The sequence below is a fragment of the Strongylocentrotus purpuratus genome, unplaced genomic scaffold (genome assembly GCF_000002235.5).
Source record: "Strongylocentrotus purpuratus isolate Spur 01 unplaced genomic scaffold, Spur_5.0 spur5_scaffold_10, whole genome shotgun sequence".
NCBI lineage: Eukaryota > Metazoa > Echinodermata > Echinoidea > Camarodonta > Strongylocentrotidae > Strongylocentrotus > Strongylocentrotus purpuratus.
Window position 1 is genome coordinate 12,680,450 of NW_022145595.1, and position 20,378 is coordinate 12,700,827.

General features: G+C 39.1%; 1 protein-coding gene across 9 annotated transcripts in view; it reads right to left on the reverse strand.

The window, feature by feature from the left end:
- The window catches only part of LOC576151 (protein transport protein Sec31A), a 31,090-nt gene extending 11,861 nt beyond the window's left edge, over positions 1 to 19,229 (reverse strand). For 8 of the 9 annotated variants that reach the window (XM_030979547.1, XM_030979541.1, XM_030979546.1 and 5 more), the window contains exons 1-15: positions 17,008 to 17,210; positions 16,276 to 16,429; positions 15,351 to 15,488; positions 12,937 to 13,077; positions 11,962 to 12,104; positions 11,091 to 11,370; positions 10,188 to 10,316; positions 9,537 to 9,773; positions 9,034 to 9,160; positions 4,246 to 4,340; positions 3,716 to 3,857; positions 2,830 to 3,008; positions 1,970 to 2,096; positions 677 to 825; positions 148 to 318 (exon numbers count right to left, since the gene is read on the reverse strand). In XM_030979547.1, coding sequence (XP_030835407.1) covers positions 148 to 318; positions 677 to 825; positions 1,970 to 2,096; positions 2,830 to 3,008; positions 3,716 to 3,857; positions 4,246 to 4,340; positions 9,034 to 9,160; positions 9,537 to 9,773; positions 10,188 to 10,316; positions 11,091 to 11,370; positions 11,962 to 12,104; positions 12,937 to 13,077; positions 15,351 to 15,488; positions 16,276 to 16,429; positions 17,008 to 17,210 — 2,415 coding nt within the window. Of the gene's footprint in view, positions 1 to 147; positions 319 to 676; positions 826 to 1,969; positions 2,097 to 2,829; positions 3,009 to 3,715; positions 3,858 to 4,245; positions 4,341 to 9,033; positions 9,161 to 9,536; positions 9,774 to 10,187; positions 10,317 to 11,090; positions 11,371 to 11,961; positions 12,105 to 12,936; positions 13,078 to 15,350; positions 15,489 to 16,275; positions 16,430 to 17,007; positions 17,220 to 19,046 lie in introns of those variants that run through there. The other variant, XM_030979539.1, reaches the window with a different exon arrangement.
- Positions 19,230 to 20,378: the final 1,149 nt, after the last annotated feature.

The following is a 20,378-nucleotide window of genomic DNA, read 5'->3' on the forward strand; positions in this document are numbered from 1 at the left end:
CATGACCAGAACTCAACTTCATCTTTAACGTCACCATCCGAAAGACTTGACTCAGTTTCGAACCGGGAACTTGAGTCAGTTAGTGGGCCAAGACGGAGAGCTGACAAACTCACATGGAATGAATCAATGAATATATATCCTACTTACCTCCCGGGACTGTCCGAGGTAGTTCATAGCTGTATCAAGGTTGCCCTGAGATGCTAGTAAATGAGCATACTCTGTCAGTCTGCTGGCCAAGATGGGTGACGAGATCTCTGGGGCGTAGCCAAGCTTCAGCTCGATCGCCTTCCGAAGGGTCACTACCTTTTCTACAAGGTCCTGCAAATGTCAAAGGTCAAACTATGGAAATAAACCTGGTTGTACTTTATAATTTTGCAATGAAAATACCGCTCAATCTTAGAAGTGTTTCTGTAGGGTTCATATAGAATAAGGATCAGTCGTTATAAGTAAATATATTTCAAAGCTGGATTTAAACCTAATTCAATTAGAAAACAATGCCACAAATATTTGTGGTATTTCTATATTTATATCATTGTCAAAATGTAGACCATTACAAACTAATCATCAAACAAACAGACATTATTTAGGAATAAAAAAGTATATACAATGCTAAATAATAATCGACAGAGATTTTCAAAAAAAAATTAGTTAGACTTGTAATCCAGCTGTTTTGTACCTGTAGTGACATAGGAGATGTAGCAGCATGATTGACTTGAGCCCAGCATGATACTAGCTTGTCTACGCTACCAGAGCAGATGTAGCACAAACAGGCCTGAGCTGCTAGTTTACCATTACCCTCAGTCTCTAACCTCTGACCCAAGATATCTGTAAGGATCAAAGGTCATAAAAAATATTACTTGTATGAAGGGTTTAGAGCTGACCAAGGGGGCATTTCACAAAGACTAAGATCGACTGTAAGTTGGATTTAACTATGGCAGGCCATTCATGTCACTGGTTGCTTTCATGATTATGATCTTTACATATTTTTTCCTTCAATAATGAATTATCAAAAAATGTAAATTCTGTAGATTTGTAACCATGATTTGTACGTCCCTCGAGAGACCAGTGCCAGTAAACGGTGAGAGCAAACAGTGGCATGAATGGCCTGCCATAGTTAAGTACAACTTAAAGTCGAACTTAATTTTTGTGAAACACTCCCCATAAAATATCTTGCGCTTTGAGCAGTAAATTTTCAATTCCTCATGGTCTGGGGTGAATAAGGTTCACTATGGTTGAAATATGCACAGGCTAAGACATGGGTAGTATATATGAGCACAGCCCTTGCAAAATACTTAGGTAAGGATAAAATAGTTTTTTTCTCTCTCTCTTTGTTTAATGGGCAAATTAATACAAAAAACATTGGGATGTAAAGGTGAAAATTGATGATAATGATGAATGGCTTTTCTTTTGTTGGACACAAGGATATACACACTTGCTTTGAGGGTATTTCATGAAACCCTTGGTTCCCACTCAATGCCATTCAATGTTACATAAAATATTAATCACAAATACATATAGATACATATCTCGAAAATCATTCCTGTAAACCTTAAAGGTTAAAATCATATACAAATACAAATGCAATGTCCTAAAATGGACAAGAGATTGTGTACAAAGGAATGGTAAAGACTTCAGGGAATATTAATTTGAAATTATCTCTAGCTTTCATTCTGAATAAATTTGATAAAATTTGTAGGTAACTTGATGAGTGTGCATTTTGTCTGACCTCACAGGTGTAAACTGAAAATAAAAATCAAAGTATCGAATTTTCCAAACAGCAAATTTGTCGTGCACTATCAAATTACTCATGCAATAAGGTTACATCTACTGTAAAATACATACTTCAAAATAGTTTTAATTACAACTATATTACAAAAAACAAAAACAAAATACAAGAAAAAACGAAAGAAATGGGAGGGAATTGAACAGAGAGAGGTACAGATTTGCTAAAGATAAGAGAGAATCTTACCACATAATGATGAGAACTCTTTAGGTTGACTGTACGTCAGCAGAGCTGTGAGGGCCTCCTTCCAATTCTCCAGCTCCGTGTTCTGAACCAGATCGCGTACATCTTTAGTCACAATGGACGATATTAACTGTAAAGGAGGGGAAGAAATGAAACATGAAATGGTGTGCTGTTCCACATCAAGTGATTTCAAATATATGACATATAAATATGATACCAGACAAACTGGTGCAAAAACTGGATATTGGAACTTTCATTTGTGAAAATACAAGTTTTACTGCACAAAAAAGATGTCTTCTCATTTGGTATGTTTTAAGTGTTAGGAAATGAATATTTGTGAAGTCACACACATACATAATATTGAACTCTTGAAAGAAACTAACAAATAATAAATATAGGATTTCTATTTAACAAGGTAATGTCAAAAACTCCTTTTTTTGGGGGGGGGGGGGGAGTTAACTAAGAGTGATGTAGAACAAAATGCAATCTAAAAAGTTTTGTGATAATAGAAAGGACAACTCCACAGCACAAAATGATGACATTTATTTTGTTCAACAAATCAAAGTTAATCATATGACAACACTATAGAGAATAACAAATCGGATGTCAGTACACTTTCTGGCTATCAATTTACCTGTGGACTCACTACAAAATGAACAGGCCTCTTTAATATCACGCTATTACAATACACTTGATCTCATGCACTTCTATCTATCTATCTGTCTGTCTATCTATCAATCGATCGATCTATCTATCTATCAATCTATCTGTTTCCCATAGCTTGGCGGCTGTTGGGGCGACAATGAAATGGAACTTGAGACACAGGTTCTCCATAACTTCCCGTCTTCAGCTATTGCACTTACCCTAGAGATATCGCTCTTTGTCTTCTGGAAGTATTTACGCTGTGTCTTGGCCAAGAGTTCAGGACCCCCTGTGATGGCTAGGAGGATTGCATCAGCCATACGGTTGTCATGGAGACAGAGCTCTACGGCGATCTCAAACTTGCCTGTGATGATGGCTTGGCTGACGAGACCATTGGTATCTGGTAGCGTCAGGGAAAATGAAAAGAGATGGTAAGATGTTTTGAGAGGGATAGAGAGAAAGAGAAAGAGAGAGAGAGAGAGAGAGAGTTAGAGAGTGAGAGGTAAAGAGTTGATTCAAACTCTAGCGCCAAACAGATGACTGGTCAGGAGGGCACTATCTTATCATTCCAAACGAATATGTAAGTTATAATGACAAGTCTGTGCTATGATATCGTAGTTTTCATAACACTCAGTTTACGAAATCAATTCCAATGCATTTTTAAGCCATATATGATCAAAGTTGTGATATATTTCTTGTAATATGTGTACCAATAGAAGATTATCTTTATTTATACAAATGTATCGATGAACTCAAATTTAAATGAAGAGGTTGATTGATTAGAGTTGAAACTATCTTCAGAACTACTCAAGCTTCACGGTGAATCAATATTATGGACCCAAAGTTCAGGTAATGTTATATGAATATGGCGTCCATGTAACGCTGGTAAAAAGAGAAATGTGTATAAAGCAAAGATTTTGAAGAAAAACAACTAAAACTGGAACGATTCTGGCAGGGCACTACTATATTGATATATCCACTGCATACAAATCTTCTAACCGATAATTCATCTTCCACGTGTAGTAGAAGGTCTGATACCAATGTTACATGGACACCGTCATATTTTTTGCCACAACATCAACGAATGACCCATATACATGTACTCACCATCTTCTTGTGATATAGTGTAAGGTGTTGCTGATCTTGTGTCCTCTTCTTTCCCTCTATTCTCCACCTCCACTGGACCTGCTGCTACGATGGCATCAAACGCTGCAGCACCATCACCATCCCCATACATGTCACTTGGCGTCTGGTTTTTAAAAAGAAAGAATTATAAAACAGTGAAATAATTGTAAAAATCAACCTAGTTTTCTGCTTTCATAGACTTAAATTTTGACATAAATCAGTAGGGACACGAATGTTATTCTATTCATAACTAATTTGAGCAGATTTCATCAATATCTTCCTTCACTTGTCAAAAAAGTAATAGCTCTGATGTCCATGATAATATTTTCAGTATGACACAATACATGAACCACATATTCTGGTAAAACTATTTGATACATGACGATTTTATGACCCTGGCTTTACAAGGGTTGCTAAATAATGATATGTTAATGGCGGGTTTGGCCTCCATGAAAAAAAGAATATCACAGAAAGTCTAATTTCTCATAAACATGGTTGTATTTTAGACTGACCTTTGACCCACTGCCAAGCTTAGCCTCCTGTTCCAGGCTGTCTCCTGATAACCTCTGCATCCTCTCGGCAAGGTCTTCTGCATCTACACCATCCCCTACAACATCATCAGAAAGAAATAGTCAACTAAAGTTTACTTTGTATAACTCAATGTAGTCAAATCAATTTAAAAACAAACTAATCTATGAAAACCATGTGTTCTTTACAATTCCCAACTCAAATTTTGATATCAATCGAATTATTTTTTGTGGTCCCGAAAGATTTGACTTATGGAGAGTTAACTGCATTTATCTGAGAAAATATTGCCCCCATTATACAGCACAACTGTTAATGAGTGGAACAAAACTCTCAAAAATTTCCTTTCTATCAGCTTTTCCTACATTAATCTGAATGATAATTTACATTTGCACTCACTGGCACAGTAATACCCAAGTAATAAGCTATCGTCATGCAAATGTACATGTAACAGATGTGTAGATCATCACATTACTTTTATGAAGGCATTTTGATAACAATATTCTTTTTTTATTCTATTCTTTAAGAAGAAATAGAAGATACAAGAAATATAGATGTACAAAATTAGAAATCAAACAGACTGATAGTGAGAGTGTTCAACCCTGATACATCCTGAGATTTTGTGACAATGCTCTCTTCAAGGCAGTGGTAGTCTGTTAAAGCTGGGCCTTCATATATATCGAGGTACTCGTTACAAATATTCAACACAAATTTCCTGATTGTATATTCTACTTGAGTTTGCTACATACACATTACACTTTTCTAATCTGCAAAAAGAGTGTACAAAAACTACTAAAATGAAGCATGAGTCTATTCAGAATGGGATTACTGAATAAGGATGAAGAAGAATGAAATATAAACGTGAACTACTCCACAACTTCAAGAAATTTTAGCCATAGAATCATGTGTACAGTATATGTACACCGGTCATTAAAATTTTTCATCAAGTTTCCAGAACAGACAAGACAAGCAGAAAAACGGATTCTAGCACATAGCTGAAATGAACGTCATAGTCTACAACTACAGGTAAACTCAGCTGACACTACTATCCGCAGTACATCAAAAACTAAGAAGATGTAATAGAAATGTCTCGTAGTGAGATCCAGATGAGAAAAATATGCAAGAAAGCATGATAACGCTACTGTCTGATCACAAAATCAGGATATGCTACAAAGAAAAATAGACATTCAACATAGTTTGGAAGACGCACATCAGCACATCTAATGATAAATGCTTGTAGAGAAATTCAGAACCCTCCTAAGTCAAGTTACTGTTTTCATTTTTCAAGAAGATTTAGAAACGAATCATGTCTATAGACTTTGTACACCTGTCACTGAAATTTGTCATCAATGTTTCGAGAACAGACTAAACAGGCAGAGAAAGGAATATTATATGATGAGTAGAAGAATCCCCGCAATCTGATTGGTCAATTACCATGTAATTATTTTTACTGGATGCACGCGATATCGGCGATCGATACCACTGATATCCTTTTTTTTTAATAATTCTCATTATTTTTTTTTTATTTTTTTATTTTTTTAATAATTTTTATTTGGTGATAATTATTTGTTTTTCATGTTTTTTGATAATTATAATCTGTTTAAAAAATATTAAAAAATCTACAATTTTTTTTTTCTTCAAATTTCATGATAAGTTAAAAATCATGCGTCCAGTAAAAAAAATCATGCGTCCGGTAATTACCGGATGCATATATGCATATATAAATAACAACATTTTGTATTTTTGACAATTTTTTGGGCCCCATCTTATAAAACAGATGATGCACAGGTTTAATTTGTGGGTCGGTGGAATTGTGTGCACGCGATACCTTTGAATTTGGTCTAAAACCATTCAAAGGTACCTTGTGCACACAATCCCTACCGACGCACTCAAACCTGTGCATCATTTGTATACTAGCACATAGCTAGAATGAATGCCATAGTCTACAACTACTCAAAAGGTAGTACTACAGGTACACTCTGCTGACTATACCATCCACAGAACATACAAAACTAAGAAGATGTAATAGAAATGTCTTGTAGTGAGGTCCAGACAAGTACAACTGTACAAGAAAACACAACTCTATTGATTGATCCACACATCAGGATCTGTCATGAAGAAGTGATAGACATTCAACATTGCTTGAAAGAAACTCATCAGCAAATCTAATGATAAATGCTTGCAGAGAAATTCAGAAGGAGAAGGAGAAGGAAAGGAGGAGAAGAAGAAGGAGGGGAGGGGGGAGGAGGAGGAGGAAGAGGAGGAGGGAGGAGGAGGAGGGAGGAGGGAGGAGGAGGAGGAGGAGGAGGAGGAGGAGGAGGAGGAGGAGGAGGAGGAGGAGGGGAGGGGAGGAGGAGGAGGAGGAGGAGGAGGAGGAGGAGGAGGAGGAGGAGGAGGAGGAGGAGGAGGGGGAGGAGGAGGAGGAGGAGGGGGAGGAGGAGGAGGAGGAGGAGGAGGAGGAGGAGGAGGAGGAAAAGAAGAAGAAGAAGAAGAAGAAGAAGAAGAAGAAGAAGAAGAGGAAGAAGAAGAAGAAGAAGAAGAAGAAGAAGAAGAAGTACAAGAAGAAGAAGAAAAAGAAGGAGGAGGAGAAGAAGAAGAGGAAGGAGAAGAAGAAGAGGAAGGAGAAGAGGACGAGGAAGAGGAAGAGGACGAGGACGAGGACGAGGACGAGGACGAGGAAGAGGACGAGGACGAGGACGAGGAAGAGGAAGAGGAAGAGGAAGAGGAAGAGGAAGAGGAAGAGGAAGAGGAAGAGGAAGAGGAAAAGGAAGAAGAGGAAAAGGAAGAAGAGGAAGAGGAAGAAAGAAGAAGAAGAAGAAGAAGAAGAAGAAGAAGAAGAAGAAGAAGAAGAAGGAGAAGAAGAAGAAGAAGTCTATTTTGTATTTAACTGACTATATTATTTCCCATCTTAATGTAATAGTTTAAATGAAGCATTCGCTACATGAGATGTAGAAGAGAGTGAAGCGGTCTGCATGCATGCAGCATCACACAAGATAGCATGGGATAGATTGAACTCCATGACCTTTGAACTTACAAGGTGTCAAGTATCTTTGAGACGAAGAAGAACCACTTAAGTTTTCACTGACATGGAGGGTGGTATGGATAGAGCCTGAATCTTAGCAAAATAGCATTAATGAACGATAAAGAAAATATATCAACCAGAGCGCAGAGAATCGGTCAAACCAAGCATGCACCTGAGATACTATTTTGATTAAATAAGGCTTGTCATTTTAATAATTTTAATTTGATATGCTCTATGAATGAAGAACTATGACAATTGAGCTCAGGAGAAAAACATAACCTTCAGCGACACCATTGGTGGTGGAGGCATGAACTGCTAATAACAGTCTGCATTTATCACTGAACTTGAGATCATGCTTAACCCTTACTGTACTGGGGGGGGGGGGGGGGGGGCTGGGAGGCCCCCCCTCGAAATTTTCGGAGATTGCGCCGCAACTGCTTGAAATTTTGAATTGTCGTTTCATGACTTTTTTCCCTCAAGTCTTACGCACGTTTTGATACCATTTTCGTCGCAATCGGATATACCTGTGAGGTGTTACATAACAATTAGTATGCGCATGTCATCAAAAATGCTATAATTGCATATATTCATGTACAAGCAGAAATGTGAATACAGGTTTAGATGTATTCCTTCCTAAGTGGGTGATATGAATTGATATCGAATTGCTTTTATATGTTTCTCAAAGTAACTTGATGTATTCCAGAACAAAAGAATACATAAGAAATAAAAACAATAGATATAATAAGAAATAAAAAACAATAAAATACATAAGAAAATAAATATTTGAAAATCGCATCAAATTTGCATGAATTATCATTATTAATTACATCAAAATAAATATTTTGTGTTAGAAAAGAAGTTTCATATGAATAATGAGTTTCAACATTCAAAAAGTGGAGTTTGACACGTTTTCTGTAAAATGCATAAAATTAGCATTTTGCATAATTAATTAGGCTATAACGACAAAAATTTGCATATTCGCAAAAAACTAATTACACCATCTTGTTCGTTAGATAAATATCTACAAACATGCAAATTTTGGTGTTCACCGGACATCCGACGGCCGAGATCATGGGGGGGGGGGGCCTCCCAGGCCCCCCCCCCCCCCCCCCCCCCCCCCCCCCCCAGTCAGGAGGTGCTCAAAATAGCCCAGTACAGTAAGGGTTAAAAGAAAGCTACAAGTAGAATTGTCTGCCACTGCTTTTAATGTCATGTCCGCAAGACTACATGTCTGGAATAGCGGACTGAGTAATAAAGCTGTTGTGTATCTCTCTTTATTCAATCATAAAATAGTAAAATATATGAGATGAGACATATCAAATTTGTTTTTCAAATCACCACTGGTCAGATAGGTCTCAGGTTATTGTTACAAAAATAACATTGAGAGATCAAACACTTGCATTCGGAGACCCATGTGTGTGGAATAACTGGAAATCACCATCATTAAGTACCTTTTAATAAAAACTAAAAGCTTATCTTTTCATGCAACTTAATGTTGTTGTTTTTAAGCACATTCAGAGCTCTTGCAGCGCAATGGAAAATATATATATTTGCATGGTGTCTGCACTTGATAAATGTATATTATTATCATCACAACTCTGTCATTTCTATCTCAAATTTGATTAGTGAATTACTGCCTAAGTAATGGTGTTTAGGGTGCCTGCATACACAAGTGTAATCTACATACAGATCTTTTTGTGATAGGCTACATGTCCTTTTGTAGATTAACAGAAGAATGAGACTAGTTAATTACCATCTAAGCTGCCATTGGTAAGACCCATGGAGGCTCCAGTAGCGACGGCTGCTTTCCTCGCTAGCTCATGAGAGTCGTGACCCAATAAACTCACAAAGTGACTGCGTGGCTCCTTCTCAAAGTTTACCTGCAGAGGGCAGAAAAAAATACAGAGGAGAATATAATACAAAGCAAATTGAAGACATTAAACTTGGACTATTCAGAGCACATTTTGGAAGTGCACAAAATTGCCTTAGATGGAAGTCACTTCAATAAAGACATACCAAAAGACTTATGTTGGATAAATATCAAGTCTGCAGGTCTGCTTGTGCATGTTCGTGATTTTAATGATGTTACATGCCATATTTAGAATATCAAGGCATTTGAAGAGCCATTTTTTTTAGAGAACATTGTTAATCTGATGTTCTTCCACACTTGCATAATACAATGATAACTCTAACAAACTATTTTTCACCTCTTTCCAGAACTCAACCTTCTCTTTAAGATTTCCACAATGATCTTACCTTTAGAAACCTCCAGATTTGAGTATCCAGCTCATTTTGCGATTGCTTGATCTTGCTGTTGCAGAATTCTACAAACGTTCCCTTTGAGAGAGCCTCCTCCAGGGTGTTGGATCTGTTGATGAGATCCGTTTCCGTGACAACCTGACTGATGTGAACGGACCTTGCCACAGGTGCCATCTGCTGCTGTTGGTTGGGTGGTTGCTTGGGACTCTCAAATGAGATGAGCTTTCCACCAAACTAGAATCAAGGATGGGAGGGAAAGAAAAGTTAAAAGACATGCAGGTGCAACAGTAGAGGTGTCGTGGTCGAGGGGTTTTAATTAAAATTCAAAGGCTGTAAGTTCGATCCCCTTTCAAAGCACTTATGGCACTGGCAAGGTATTAGAGTGGCCTCTAAGTAGCCAGAAAGCATATATATCTTTAAAAGACAATAACCATTTCATGTACAGTGCTTTGCCAATATACAGTTGGCCAAAGTCCTTAAAATAGTTTTACATATCAATTGATTTCTTTCATTTTACAACATCGAAAATACATCACTATCAATTGCTTTTCATAATCCACTGCATTAAACTGTAAGAGGACCCCATCACACCATCATTTTCTTAACTACATCTATCAGAGAGCCTTGACAGAGGAAAGCCTGACTTACAGCGAAGGATGCTCCTACTGGTCTCCGGAGCCACTTGGGTGGTTTCTTGAGAATAACTGGTTCTGTAGGAGTCTTTTTCTGTGGGGCTGGTTGATTGAAAGGATCTGAACCAGGGAATGAGGAGGCAATCTGTATTGAAGAGAAGAGAGACAGCTAGGTTAGTTCCTAGGGTATGACTGGTTCTGTTGTAGCGTGTTGCTTTGGGGCTGTTTGATTGAAAGGATCTGAACCAGGGAATGAGGAGGCAATCTGTATTGAAGAGAAGAGAGACAGCTAGGTTAGTTCCTAGGGTATGACTGGTTCTGTTGTAGCGTGTTGCTTTGGGGCTGTTTGATTGAAGGGGTCTAAACCAGGAAATGAAGAGGCGATCTGTAAAGAGAAGCATTGAGCCAGCCAGATTTGTTTTTAGGGAATGACTTGTTCTGTAGGAGTCTGGTGCTTTGGGGATGGTTGATTGAAGGGGTCTGAACCAGGGAAAGAGGAGGCAATATGTATTAAAGAGAAACATTGAGCCAGCCAGATTTGTTTTAAGGGAATGACTGGCTCTGTTGGAGCGTGTTGCTTTGAGGCTAGTTGTTTGAAGGGGTCCGAGCCAGGGAACGAGGAGGCAATATGTATTAAAGAGAAGCATTGAGCCAGCTAGATTTGTTTTTAGGGTATGACTGGTTCGGTAGGAGCCTTTGCTCAGTGGCTCTGTGATTAAAAATCAAAATCATTTGCAAATAGTCTGATGTTTGGCACACATGGGCGACACATAAATGCACTTACTGCTTAAACGTTAGAGACATCTTTGAAAACAATGAATTCAATGTCAATTTTTACAAACAAATGACACAAGATCTCTCACACCCTCCCAAGTTTGCCAAATTTTTGTACAAATAAAAAATCCCTGTCTGTCCCTACCTGATCCACCTGTTGCTGCTGCACTGAATTATCAGCATCACCCCCTCCCAGCAAGGAATACACACTGATATGGCCATCAAAGGATGATGCCGAGATCAGACCAGGGTTCCTTGGGCACCAGTGGACATCAAAGCTCCACTGCGCAGACGTCGGGAGCTCGTAGACAACCTCTCCGCCAGGAAGGTTGCTGTTGGGGTTCCAGCAGATGATGCGGTTGTCCTTGCCGCAGCTTAGGAGGAGGTCGGGGTCCTGAGGACACCAGGCTATTGATAGGATACCCCTGAGGTTAAGAAATAATAATTATAATAATAATACTACTAATAATAAAAATGTTACTTATAAAGTGCTTACCATCAAAGTCTCTAAGCGCTAAAATGGACATCATGAGATCATTTTGGATTTGGACGGTGTCATGATAGAGTGGATATGAATCGGTTCATGCAACAGTCTGTTTAGAGACTACTTTGTATGGTGCTTCTGTAAAAACCACACAAATTGCAAAGCACTTTAAACAGAGAAATGCCCTGATGGCAATTTCTTTCTTCAAACAACTTCCTTACATTGTATTTCTGATGAATTAGAAACTTGATGATTGCAAGAAAAAGTACAAAATCTCACTCTAGTGTTCTGCTCATAACCATTTTTCATGTATTTTGTCCAGTATGGGAAGCTGATTCAATTTCCTCAATGCCTTTATGCATTTTACATTGGATAACAACATGGAAACTGACATCCCAATGACTATTTAAAACGAATACGCCAAGATTTCAATCGCTTCTACCAATTTTGCGGTGGAATTTCTGAACCTGGCTATGGACTCAAATTTGTAAAACCTAATTGAACTATATTACAAGCCATTATCCGTTCTTACCTCTGGTGGTTTTCCAGGACTTTGAGTGGTGAGGTAGCAAACCTTAGATCCCACATTTGAATGACCGGTGAGTGATCATCTTCAGATGCCAGCATCATCTGTGTAGCGACATCGGGATGCCAGGCCACTGCTTTACAACGTATCTATGGTGCATTACAAAGACAAATTAAAATTAAGGTAGATTACAAATCCTCATCGGTTTTTATGTGACCAAACAATAGCAAATTGAACATAAATTTCCATTAATTAGCCTTTTTGATATCTGAATGACGAAGGAAAAACAATTAATTCATCAATGAACGTAGGCTATTACAAGGGGAGTATGCTTCTGCGGTTACTACTAACATGTAGTTTATATGCCATACCTTGTGGCAATGATTATTATATCAGGCCTCCTGGCTACCTTTTTTTTTCTCTGGGGTTCTGTGTTACACATGTGTTTGTGTGAACCAGGCCCCAGTTGACATTATTTCAAATATTGTAGTGCAGGGTGACATATTGTGGTGTTCATGTGTCATGGACACCTGTTATTATTCAGACCTCCCAACATTTGATTTTCAAAATTCCTAAAATTTTGTGCGGCTAAGCAAAATTTGTGGCACGTCGCGCCATGTCTGGCGTATCAAGAAATATGCATCATATGCAGCTACTCAACACACATCTTGATGTTGGGCACATTTACATGTGATTAAGGGATTTTTACATGATGTTTCAAATTGGATATTTTTTTCTTTTAACAATCCTGAATAAATTAAATGAGAAGCATTGATTTTTGTTTTGGCGGAAAATAAAAGACAAAAGCGGAAAAAGAAAAATATAGCGGAAATTTTCCGCCAAAATCAGAAAGGTTGGGAGGTCCGACTATTGAACCCTGATCAAGATCATGCATCAGTCTGTCTGGATACAGCCTGGGTAATAATAATAAGCACTTGATCGTCATATCTCAGAAAGATTTCAAACATTAATAATACTCACCCTTGAGCTGTGGTCAGTAACTTTTATGATAGGTTCATTTTTCCTGAGATCCCAGACCACACATCGACCACCAGGACAGGTTGAAGCTAAGATATGTTGGACCTGACGATTCCACGCTACACAACTGATCTCATCTGGAGGCTAAGAAATAGACAAAATGGGTATATATTAATAAAGAGATATTGGGTATCTTTGTCTCAGATTCCGAATCAAAATCCTGGATTTAGCTCATGCTGCAATGATAATTATAAAGTTTTAGGTCAGTCAAGAACCCCATGACTTTTACAAGCCGATCGCCAGTCTGATTATCAAGATATGTATGATTGGAAATTGAAATTTTTATAACACTACAATCTATTGGGGAAAATGAATACCCCGGTATGGTAAAACCGGTCACTCAAAGATATTTACTTTTTTGAGGCACTTCATGATCATTTTGAAGCGCAATTCTTTTAGGGCTTCAATATAACACCACATCACAGACACTGGTAACACGTAGGGCCATGCATCTCAGATTTAAAATTGTTAAACAATGTCTATAACCTAAGGCAAGCATCAAATTAAGGTTGGATCCGAGGGGTGTAAAATGAGGTATGGACTGCACTTTTTTTTTTGGGGGGGGGGGGGGGCTTGGTAGACTTTGTGGGAACTATACCCCCCGCCCCTCTATTACAAAATCCTGAAGCTGCCCCCGTATTCAGCTCGAGGAATAGGCCTGTTTACTAATGTATTCACGGACCTTTAAATTTGCACACGGTTGTAAGCTCTGGCAAACAAACCGAGCGCAGTGTCTGCTACGGCCCTGCTACACACACTTTGTATACGGCGATGTGGGGAATGCGAGGAAAAAAAGGCTGATCATCGTCCTAATAAACTTCGTTTAAAACTGTTTGTTTTCCAACCTTAGGGTATATAATTAAAATAAATATAGTTTTTCTCAGTTGTACATGACAAATCTTCGATTTTATTTTCCGAAAACTGACGAAATATCGCAAAAATGGGAGGTAAGCATTGCTGTTACGGCACGTGTAACAGCGATTCACGGTACGCAGACAGACCCCATATGAATGGTGTGTTTTTCATCCCGTTCCCCAAACCAAAGACGAACCTGGAGAAGTGTAAAATATGGATTAAGAATTGTGGAAGAAAGGACTTTGGAATCGACATATTATATGCTTTGAGTTTCTTTCTGTCGTAGTCAGTTCTATTTACTATCAGGTAGTTGAAAATGTCGTATAATCCGAAATCTGGTATACTTTCAAAGTTCTCGGTGTAGCCGGTGATTTTCATTGGGTCGTCGAACGAGCACCCCGCACGCTCCAACTTCTCCCGCAGCGACCGTGCGGAGTCGAAGCTCGCAAGGTCCGGGTCTTGGGGCAAAGCGATATCGGCCACAGCAGTCGCAAGTTGAACTAGTTTCTGTTTGTTGTACCCTGATGTCGTAACTCCTCTCTTTCTTAAATAATCGGTGAGCTCCTTCACTGTCCACTGCGAAAACGGCTTGCTGGAACTACAACTCGATGTCGAAGGCGATGCCATTGTAGAAATTAGGGTGAAAAAACGTCGCGGTCGCTAGCAATGGCTTTGTATGTGTATAGCGTAGCGGGCATGGAAAAACAATGTGGCGACCGTGCCGCACCACGCAAAGCTTGCCCTACGTAGTAACAATCGCTAGGGTGCGAGGGATTATGACGTCACTCGCATATCATTAGTAAACAGGCCTATTGCACAACCTTTTGCCTCAACCAACTCTAATGCATTCATACACGTATGCAACTACATATAGATTTTCTCCATGGCTAAAAGTTGCCCAGGAAAACGATATGTTGCTCTGATAGACACACATGGTAGTAATTTCCAGGACAGACAAGGTCAAGGTTCACAAAGGGTATCCAAACATGATAAAAATAACAGTTTCAAAGGCCTTTCTATAGTCATCAGAAACTTGCATCCCAGTGCAACCTATCAAATTTATACAAGTTTTTTATGTGAATTTTAGCATGAACAAAGGTCCTTTAAAACATTTTTGTGTACAAGTCTAGTTTCTTCTTCACATTCTGTAATTTTGTAAGCGCTACGGTACCTTGTTTTTGCACTCCTAAAGGATAAGCCAATCACATCAAATTAAAATCCATCTAACACGTTTCGTCTTGCATTATCAAGTTAAAGTTTTCAAACCATTTAGGCCTATTACTTACAATTCATCTTGTTTTAACAGTGGCACAGATGGGAAGATTGGGAGGGGGAAAATACTCTCTGCATTTAACCTAACCTCTACCTCTCCCCCCCCCCCTTTCTTCCCCCTCCCCCTCTGCCTCCCCCCCCCCTTTCTCTCTCTCTCTTTCTCCCTCAACGGATGAAAATACAACTATCAGTAGATTGCATTGCAGTGTTTAGAAGAAGAAAGAACATACCTGTGATTTTGCCCCTGGAGTCATGGGGGTTCCTATATTGTTGAGATCCCAAACAAAGATTTCTGAGTCGCTAGCTCCAGATGCTAAGAGGTTTGACTGGAACGGGTTCACATCAAGTGCTCGTACTGCTCCTGTGTGCTGTAAAGGTACAAGGTGAAATCATGTAAGAAATACTGGTCTACGACTGCATGCTGTATATATATATATACATCAGGCAAAGGATTTCCATGTGCTGTATGTGCATATGGCACAAATAATGTACTAGGAGGCGTGATAGCTCAGTCGGTAGAGCAGTGGTCTCGTAATCCGGTGACCTGGGTTTGAAACCAAGTTGATGCTCTAGTGCCCTTTGGTAAGGCATTAATCCTCATTACCAGGTCCCACGGAGGACCTAAAGCCATTGGTATTCTGGTTGCTTACTAACAAACATTTATGATTTCTTAGCAGCCACTACCACAACATGACGTACAGGCATACTGTCCCCCTTTCCCAATAAGAGCAGGCCACTAAGAAACCTCACTACCAAATGACAAATATAATATTTACCATACATTGATTTATCAGACATTAGCCAGCAGTATTTTCTCGCATTTAAGAAATGTTGATTAAATTTTGCAGAGCTAATGAGCAGATGAGTTTGAACCATCATCTAAATAACTTGGTAATTTTTCAAAGTTACCTGTGACAGTTACATACTCTAAAAGAAGTGAACCTAGAAAGACATTGTTACTTGTTTTTTTTAGTTTCTGCTTTGCTACACTTGCAATTAAATGAATCGATCTGGATGGGGCTAGATGGATGGATGGGTGGATTATTAAGTTGATCCCAATCTGACTAATGGGTACTCAATTCACTTTACTTTATAAGAATCCATTTTTGTTTCTGGTTTGCAACACTTGCAATCAAATGAATCGATCCAACTTACTTTGTCCATTTTATGAATCAGAGCCTCGCTACTCGACAGCAACTTTGAAGCATCATATATGTAGATGCCACCATTATCTGTCCCGCCGATGACTGTTCCATTGGCAAAGTCACCCTTACTCATTCCATAGTTGCCCCACACCAACTTATGAAATCTAGAATATGAGAGAAAAAAACAGTAGTTAGAACAACCACAAGGAACCGATAATCATTAACATGTAAGTTGGCCAGCAACTACTGTAAACGGCCAGTAGAGTTTGACACTATTATTCTCCTCATTCTTCTCAGCGAGACACTGATATGGATGGTTATCATGGAACGCGTATACAGGTGAAAAAACATTGAAATACCCACAGGCTAAGACCATGGATGTATGTGAGCAGCCCTAGCAAAATACTTTAATCCATGTTTGCCACTCTCTACCAAGGTGTAAAATGGATACCTCGCAATCACTGGGGTAATAATAATTGCAGGGCTCTCAGGAAGAACAGCATTGAAGCAGATGAAGCTACCCTGAGTAAACAATATTATGATTAGTTATTACAGTCAAACCTGCTTTAGTGACCACCTGTCACCAACAAGCACATTTTTTGTTTCCCTTGAAAATGGTTTTTCATTGAAACATGTACTAAAGGAACCTGTCTACAAAGACCACTTTTTGTGTTTCCTGTGGGTGGTCGCTGTAGACAGGTTTGACTGTATAAGGCCATTCAATATCATAAAAATACCATACCTGTGGTCAGTATTGAGTGAGGCAACTCTCTCCGTCTCCAACCCCTTCTTGTCGAGGTCCAGAGAGAAGATCTCTAGAGCTGCTGAGGTACTGAACGTCGCATCCAGCTGCTGAGCTGCTGTTCCTGTGGCAATGTAGATCGGGTACTGCTCGGCAGGACTCCACGCCATGTTGGCGGTTCGACCAATATCCTTCACCTTCATGGTTTAAACCTATGGAAAAACAAAGAGAATTAGGTTCAAAGGACTAGAAACTTAATTGTTAAAAACAATCTGCACATATGTCCAGATTATGATTAGTTTAAATTGACGCAACATCCTTCCACAGAAAATTGACACAAAACAGGTAAGAAATATAACAGCTTTTAAATCATGAGCATTATTTGAACAGTTGTTAAAGATTTAGTTGACTTTTGGTATGTTATCTCCATTCTACGCGCCAGAGATACGGGTCGAAAATATTGTCACAGTTCTGAACAAGCACCCACATTTGAATTTTGAGCCTTAAGCCTGATGTTTTGTTTACATGACTCTGAACAGTCAACACAGGCAAATGCATGCCAAGTACGCAGTTAGGGGAGCTGGTCCGAGAATGAGGAACGTCTGCATAAACAAAGATATCCTAGTAGATGCAGAAAAATTGCATCCTAAAAAAAGTAAAAAATAAGAATCCTCCCCATTTTCCAGCACTTTGAGTGGTGAGGTAGCAAACCTTAGATCCCACATTCGAATGTAGACAGTTTTTTTCAACGGCACTTTGCAGGTTTCGGGTTCCCGAACTGTGTGCTGTCGATACGAAAAACGTATTACGTGTAATATTATACCCCCAGTTCACCGTCTACTTTTATCAGTAATGGCAAGGTCCGAGAATGAGCTTGTCTTCGTAAACGTAGACTGATGCGTCCTCTGAAATAAAGATCGTTCACATTTCAGCAGATGTTTCATATTTTTTATTAGCGCGTTGGTGATGCGAAAAACGGATTCTGCAATGATCTTCTTGATGCAATTTACATTGATTTTGTACAGAGACTTTCCCATTATGAGCGATAAATCCTTTGGAAGACGGACAACCCGTAAAAGTAGACGGTGAACTAGGGTTTTTTAAGTGGAATCCATTTTTAACATTGCAAGTGGGCGGTTCGGTAACCGGAAACCCGCAGAGCACCGATGAAAAAAAAACGTCCGCGAATATCGGGATGATCTATATTTTTGAGGACGCATTTAGTCCATGTTTTTGAGGATATCCTTGTTTAAGAGGACAATCCTCATTCTCAGACCAGCGCCCCTACTGTTTATGGGGTCGTCTGTCTTCCCGAGGGTTTATCGCTCATAACGTGAAAGTCTCTGTACAGAGTCAATGTGAAATACATTAAGAAAATCATCACGGAATCCGTTTTCCGCATCGCCAATGCACGGATCAGAAATAAGAAACGTCTGCAAAAATGCAGACAATCCTTATTTTTGCGGACGCATCTGTCCGCGTTTACAAAGAGGATCCTCATTTATGCGGACGATCCTTAAATTCTTGGACCAGTACCCCTACATCTACTGGTAATATTGGTCATTATCAATAACATTAAACATACATGTACGTGTACATATTTTCATAAATCACCAAGAATAAGGCCAAGCCCAGCGTGGTATGTAACATAATCTTGCAAACCCGGCCGCTCTTTCTCACTCTCACTCAGTCTCACTCAGGCAATCAATAAAAAGATATTCATATTCATAATCATAGACCTACCAACCACAGCAAAATCTTTATCCCTGATCCCTTTTACATGCACCCTTAAACAGACTTGTTTTTTAATTTGTATTGATGAATGCATCCATAAGACAACAGCTGTTGATGGAACGACCAATGCAATGACTTTGCTGTTGTTATTGCTGGCTTTGTGGGTAGGTCTTCTCAAGCGACTCGCTAAGCCTGTAGTGTCCCATTGACAACTGTGAGAAAGCCGTTCAGTAAGTACACATCAGCATAACCTCTTTCGCCGGTCACCGATGTATTTATAGCACAAAAGAAATAATTGTTCTCACCTTATGTATACGTTTTGAAGAATTAGACTTGGCAGGATGACTTTCACACCTATGATCTATGCTTTTCTTTGTTGCAATATCGTCAAAATGTTATACGTGGAATGAAAAACGATTTTAACATTGAGTGTTTCAAGCTGCTGTCGGCTCCTTCCGGAACATCTCAACGTGGCAAATAGCCGGCGAATGATACATATTGTAAAACTGTAGAGGGCGCCAAGCGATTGTTTATAGATCTGCAAGTTGAGATCACAGATTGAACTACTTCAAAGTTCTTATCAGTGAGAGATTTTGGTTTCGACTTTCGATGGTTAATTTTAAGCATTTGTGTGATTGTAAGTAAGGGAAACTGACAAGAACCTCTCCGATGGACCTGGTAATGAGAAATTGAGAATGTATGCCTTATCAAAGAACACCATTTTATTATAGATTTCCCAACCAATTAGCAATATAATGGACACGTAAAGTAAAGGGACATCGAGACTGAATTAAGCAGAGACAGAGAGAGAATGAGACAGACAGAAAGACACACACACATACACAGGTTTAGAGAGAGAGAGAGAGAAAGAGAGAGAGAGAGAGAGAGGGGGAGAGAGAGAAACAGAGATAGAGAGAGAGAGAGAGAGAGAGAGGGGGGGGGGGAGGGGTGATCAGAACAGAAGAAGACATCCCCTCCCAGCCTAACGATTAGTCTGCAAACATAGAATCAAATTATAAATTTTACCATAATTCCTAAAGCCTTGAGCAGAACCTAGTCTAGGCTAAGAATAGATATGTCAATTTCTGGCTATATCTCCTTGTCAGGAGCGTCTAAAGTACAGAGCCTCATGGTAGTCTCATAGTGCAGACATTGTTACGCACACTGACTGACACGGGTTAGGGGAGGGCAACCCACTCTCACAATTCTGTTCTCACCTTCTTTTAGCCTGGGAGGGGGGGGGGGGGGTCATGAAATTGCTTCAATGTGCCCTATTCAATGAAGAGCACGAGCGCCATCAACGGCTGAGTAGCTGGGATATTGAATAAGAGATTTCGTATGAACTATGAGCTTTCATATTGTTTAATGGGTGAGAATCATAGCATGTTTTCAGAAACATTCATGGGGATAGTGAAGAACTTACGAAAAACTTTTAAAAAGTATTGGCCCCCCTTCCAACGTCGCTGTACCTATTTATTTACAAGATGCCCTCGCATCAGAAGAATACTTTTGAAGGTTCTGAAATGTGATAATGAAGAAAAAAAAATGGATTTAAAGGGCAATCTAATCCCTGTAAATAAGTTCAGCGAATAAGAAAAATAAGAGAAATAGAATGACGAAAGTTTGAAATTGATTAG